This window comes from Arachis ipaensis, chromosome B09 (genome assembly GCF_000816755.2).
Source record: "Arachis ipaensis cultivar K30076 chromosome B09, Araip1.1, whole genome shotgun sequence".
NCBI classification, from domain to species: domain Eukaryota; kingdom Viridiplantae; phylum Streptophyta; class Magnoliopsida; order Fabales; family Fabaceae; genus Arachis; species Arachis ipaensis.
In genome coordinates, this window is record NC_029793.2 from 146929036 (window position 1) to 146935769 (window position 6734).

Below are 6734 nucleotides of genomic sequence, written 5' to 3' on the forward strand. Positions count from 1 at the left end.
GTAGTAAGATTTTCTTAACAAAGAATAATAGAAAAATAATATATTATTAATTATATATACTTTTTATGTCTCCAATAACTATGAATATAAACTATAATTATTAATCAACTTGGATTGGTCGAGTGGTTAATTCACTCGTCGCCTAAGCAAGTGTTGGGGGGTTTAAATCCCGCCTTTTGCATGCAGCAATTCATACCGCGTGGACAACACAAAAAAAATATAATTATTCATCAAAGTAATTAATAATTAAAGTATTAAAAAATTATTTTCTCATCCAAATTTTTAGATTTTTAGATTTTAACATTTTAAAGTTGTAATCTATTAAATCTAATAATTAATTATTGAATAATTTTAATTTATGTCAATGATTGTTGGAGACATAAATATATAAAATTAATATTTTTTTTTATTATTTTATGTGAAACAAATTTTGTTTGTTAAGGTATAATAAATGAGATCAAAATTTTTAAGATTAGAAATATTAAAAGTTTAATATTATATTGAAGGAAAAAATAAGAGAGATTTGTATACAGATTACTTGATTCACTTTTAAAAATGGTAGATATCACTGCAAAAAAAACGTTAAGTACCATCAGAATTACTGTTGAGAAAACGAATAAAATCCGAAGATAAATTATTTACCGACGGAAGAAATCCAACGGTGTAAACCTTGCCGATAGCTAGTTACCGTCGGATTTTTTCGTCCGACAGATTACTTGCTCAAAAATCATTTGATTACCGGTGAATTTTTCCGACGATAACGTTAGCGCTACAATATCCTTTTTTCCGCATTATTAGGTAAATCCAACGGTAATGTCAATTTGTTTTTTAAATATTATGACACAATTTTTTTCTTTTTAACTTTAGTTTTTTATTTAAATTTATTTTTTACATAATTAGTGATCAAATTATAAATAATAGAAATCAATTATATAATATTAAATATCTAAAAGAATAGATGTAATTAGTTAATTACACAATACACTATGCATCACTATGTCTCACATTCTGGAGAGATCAACATGTAAGAATGGTAGGAGGACAAATGATATTAGTAAGAGTACTGCTAGGGAGCCAATGACCTAAGTGTACAATGTGTATAATTGGCTAAATCTTTGGTCCATGAATAAAATGAACATCACTCATACTATCCAGAATAACCATTCGGATACCAGAGATAATAAACATCTCATGTCATAAAACTACTCATCCCAAAAGCTTAAGCTTTTTGATTTTGGGGTTCACAAAGAATCGAACTCGACCTTTTGGATCTAGAACTCTAATACTATATCATGAAACCACTCATCCTAAAAGCGTAACCTGACAGGACAACGTAACATTAATGGTCATATCTCTAATACTTCCTAAATCTCCATTGTACACATTGTACGCTTAGACCATTGAATCCCTATACTTTCTCTATTAGTAATTTTGTATCGTTTGAAATAAAAGAAATCCTAGTTGTTTTTTAACTTTTCGTCTTTATTCAACTTTTTTTTAAGGATTTATTATTTAATTAATTTAAATATCTACTTTTACGTATTATTTATTCAAAACATCAAAAAAGTTATTTTTTATTCTTTCTCCTCTAAAAATTGAATAAAGAACAATACTTAAAGAATACCTAGTTACACTGAAACAAACCAACTTTTTATCAAGGAACAAATGATTCAAGTTCAAGTTTTGAAAATAAAAAACTTGTTAAAAATTTCGATGAAAGACTTATGCCCCTTTATATAGTGTATACCCATGTAGTGTGTATTAGTGTGTTGTATGGATATGTAGTACATAGATATAATACTTAGGATTGGAAATTGTTCAATCCAAACAAAAAAAAAAATCGATGCTAGTGGCTTAATTAGAACGCCGAAAAAGAAAAGAACAGAAATAAATCAAATTATGTTTTCTCATTTCACAGTTGACCTTTATTGCTCATAATTCACACGATACACAAACACAACAATCACTACCGCAACCTCATCTCATTAATCCTCCATGCGCATTATTGAGAAGTATAATTTTATATACTAAATAAATCTTGGAGATTTGGGTGACAGTGAGTAGGGAGGCGCCAGAAACATGATACTATTAAGAACTATATTACTTCATTAGATCCAGAAATACAAAAGCATTCCACAAACTATGCAACAACATTGATGGAAAGAGGTTCTTAGATCTTACAAAGACAGCACCCATCACTATGCCTAGAAATACAAGTGGCAGCATCCTCTGAATGTTAAAATGTGCCAAGGCAAATGCTACTGAGCTAACTAATATGGCAGACCATAGTGGCATGTACTTGGTTAAAGACGGGAGAAGGAAACCTCGGAAGACGATCTCCTCCCATATTGGGGCGCAAACTGAGACAACCATTGCATAGAGGGCCATTGCCACTGGGTCTCGTGCCACAATTGATTGCTCTACGCTTGAGACAGTCACAGGACTAGATTGAAGCACAGGTAACAAATTTAGGTTCACCTGTGACAGGTGATTGATAACAGGGAACATGAGGCAGCCTAAACTGACATCAAAAAGCCAATTGCCTTTGAATTCAAATTTAAACCAGTCGGATGTGAGTGGTTTAAACTTTGCAAGGCAACGATGAAGTATCACTATGCCAACCACACCTTCAGCAATATCAGTTAATAGGCTGTACAATGCTTGTCCCCTGTATGTGAGAGACTCCTTTCTAAACCCCGCCATGGAAGCCAAAAATGGAACTATCCAAGATCCTACAAACCAAAATGAAGCGATCCAAAGAAGCATAACCTGCAGAATCCATCTAAGAGACTAAGAGTTCTTAACTAAAAGGAATTATAACATACACCTTTACAATCACAATCACACACATTTATATTATTATATATACACTCATTCTCAAGCACCAGCCAGAAACTCCTCATTCCTCCCAAAAGAGGGAGAAATACATCTTTCTGGTCTTGTCGAATCAGGGCCTATGATGGAATGATCATTGCATGCATTTTCCACATGGTCATTCCAATCAAAAGAAGCAGGAGAACAGAACCTCAATTTACCATACCAAACATATTCTGAGAAAATACATTATTGATAATGGTATCTAAAAGATAAAAGATAAGAAATGCTTTTACCTGAACAATGGTCTTTGCCGTCCAAGGAACTGCCCAAGGTTCCCCATCAACGATGGAACTAATGATCTGAATGCAACAACATCACTTTCACTTTTTCATCAAGGAAAAGAAAAAACTTCACCATTGATGCTTGCATTGTTTAACATAACATAAATGGGATTTAGGGTTTAGGGTTGAAGTTAAGTTGTTTTTAATTGATCATGCTATACTTTTTAGGGCAAACCATAATAAAAGCTGCTTAATTTTGCCAAAAGTGATGCATCAAGGTATAAATTCCATAGAACTTTAACACCAAATTGGGTTATTAATTTGGCTCTCATTCAATAATCTAAAACACATTCAAATTAAGCGCAGGTTCTTACTAACAATTTTTTTTCCTACGGAAAGGCTCTAAAACCATGTTGGAGAGAGAAGGGTATATAATCAGTGGCTGAATAATATAAATCTGATTAATGTAGTCCCATGATTAGCAATCAGTATAATTAGATTATTTGGTTAGACTATCCAATCAATCTAGACCTATTTTATATAATAACTCCGCCCATGTTACATAGTTGGTTCCAAGCCCAGATAAAGGAAGAGGATTGTGTTTGACCCTCGACAGCCAGCATAAAAACTTATTTGAATCTTCATGACATAGACTAGAGACATTATTGCGCTAAAGTTAGGTTGCTGACTCGAAGCAACGCGCTGTATAGCTCGAATATAGTGTCAAATGAGCAAGAGCCGCTGCATCAAAACCCAGGTGTAGTGCAAACTAAGCAAGGGATTTCACGTTTGGTTTTTGTGAACAGATGAGGATAAATAAGTTAGTTAACCAAGGAAGAGTGAAAGTAAAGACATAGGTAACAGAACACTACAGTTTGGGGTATGGAACATAGGCACACTTACAGGAAAATCTATAGAGGTGGTGGACACCATCACAAGGAGAAAGATTAACATAATGTGCCTACAAAAAATGAAATGAGCAAGGATGAAGACAAGAGAGTTAACTTTAGGGTTTAAGCTTTGGTATGCAGGAAAGGTGACAAATAGAAATGGAGTAGGCATTATTGTATTTAAGCAGCGGAAAAAGGATGTGGTAGAGGTCAAAAGGGTAAGGGATCGGATTATCGCTATAAAACTTGCGGTAGAAGGGGATATTTTTCATGTGATTTAGCGCATATGCACCAAAAGTAGGTTTAGAAGAACAACACAAGAAGAAGTTCTAGGAGGAGTTAGAAAGTTTAATTCAAGACATACCTTTGGGAGACAAGAATTTTTTAGGAAGAAATTTAAACAGTCATGTTGGAAACGATGTAAATGGATATGAGAGAATACTGGGGGCCATGGTTTTGAGGCTGCCAATACGAAGAGCAAAATTATCTTGGACTTTTCCTCAACTTTTGATCTCCTCATCGCAAATACTTATTTTAAGAAGAGAACGAACACCTTATAACCTATAAGAGTGGTGTAATAAGCTCTCAAATCGATTTCCTTTTGCTAAGGAGAGTCGACCAGAAATTTTGCACCAATTGTAAAATTATTCCGGAAAAGAAGTTGACAACACAATATAGGGTGTTCGTCATAGATTTTCGCATTGAACGAAAGGTGAAAAGCAAAGAAGCTACAAAGATGGGTAGAAGAAAAAGCTGCAAGGAGTCATGGTGGTGGAACACAAATATTCAAGAGAAGAAAAAGGTAAAGAGGAAATGTTTTAAAAAATGGTCTTTAAGCTGCAATGTTAAAAATTGAGAAAAAAAATTATAAGATTGCTAAGAAGGAGACTAAAGTGGTAGTAAGTAAAGTAAGAACAAGAACAATAGCATATGAGGATTTTTATCATTATTTGGGTACGAAGGAAAGGAAAAAAGATATATATAAAATCGCAGAGTCAAGAAAGAAGAACAAGAGATTTGGATCAAGTTAAATGCATCAAAAGCAAAAACAGTAAGGATTTGGTCCAAGATGAGAGTATTAATAAAAGATGGAGGAGCTACTTGTATGAGTTATTTAATAAATAACAAGAGACTTTTCCATGATTTGGTTGGTTATATACAAGGAAAGGAAAACAAAACTTTAACTATTATAGAATGATTCGAGATTTCGAAGTAAGAGGATGTCGGATGAGTGGAGTTAAAACCCTTTGGTCTCTATTTACAAAAATAAGAGGGATATACAAAATTATGAAAACTACATAGGGATCAAACTCATGAGTCATACATGAAATTGTGGGAGAGGATAATAGAACGGAGGTTGATACATGAGATACAGGTCTCGGAGAACTAATTTGGCTTTATGCCGAATAAATCCACCATTAGATCTATATACTTGTTAAGGAGAATGATGGAGAGATACCAGAGTAACGAAAAAGATCTACACATGTTGTTTATTGATTTGGAAAAGCATATGACAAAGTACCAAGAGAGGTTCTATAGAAGGTTTTAGAGAAGAAGTGTGTAAGGATTGCATATATTCGTATAAGTAAGGATATGCGAGACGAAATATATGGGATGTAAGTTTGGTAGGCGAAGGAGAAACAATAATACAGAAGCGAAAATTGAAGAAACTATCTTACCACAAGTAAAGTGTTTTTAAGTATCTTGGATGCATAATTAAGGATAATGGAGAGATTGAGAAATATGGAAAAGATAGGATACACGCAAGCTGGTCAAAGTGGCAGAGTGCGTCTTGTTTTACATGCGACAAAAAAGTACTTTTAAAACTTAAAGGGAAATTTTATCGCACTGCCATTAGACTGACTATGTTGTATGGAACAGAGTATTGAACAGTAAAAGGTGAGCATGGACATAAGTTTAGTGTGACAAAAATGAGGATGTTGCGCATGATCAGCCACACATGTATGGATAAAATAAGAAACGAAGATATAAGAGAGAAAGTTGGAATAACGTCTATTGTAGAGCATCTGATCAAGTGGATGGATGAGATGAAAGGTAAACACGGAGCAAATAGTAGAGAAAGACCAAAAATAAAATCATACATGAGGTGGTCAATGAAAATTTGTGTAAACAGTCTCACTGTTAACATAATACATGATAGGCCGCAATAAAATTGTTTGATGTATGTAGTCGACCCCACCTAATGGGATAAGACTTTATTATTATTATTGTTGTTGTATCGCTCTAATAAGAATATATAAATAACATAATGTTTTTTCTTTTTTCTTATATATATATATATATACACCCCATTTGGAATGTGATAATCAAGAATGGGAAGTGATCACAAAGACAACTCTAAATTTTCAGGTCCATGGAATTAAATCAGAATTTATGTCAAGTTTGTCAAAAAAATTGAGGAGTAGGTCCGTTATTCAGTGATCACAAGCATTGGAAATGCATGAGAAACCAACTTTAAACAAGGTTAGCATGTCAGAGAGTTTATGAAGGGACAGACTCCACAATAAATTTAGCAGTATTTCACCAACATGAAGGAAACCAAACGGAAGTCATAAAATTCATTTTAGGCCTATACAGTAGTACCCTAATGGGTTGTGCTGATGTGCAAATTAAAAACAATATGAACAAGATCCATATAAATGGCCATATGACATAATCTATTAAATTAGTGCTTATTAAGATTTGATTTGGTGAAATTTTTATTTTTTTAAAAATAGTTTATAAA

The 6734-nt window shown here is 33.2% G+C and overlaps 1 protein-coding gene across 1 annotated transcript in view; it reads right to left on the reverse strand.

Moving 5' to 3' along the window:
• LOC107618754 overlaps nt 2066–6734 on the reverse strand; it is a gene marked incomplete in the record, with an annotated part of 6972 nt that continues 2303 nt past the window's right edge. The window contains 2 exon segments of the mRNA XM_016320897.2: nt 2066–2769; nt 3111–3176. Of these exon segments, the coding sequence (XP_016176383.1) occupies nt 2101–2769; nt 3111–3176 (735 nt within the window).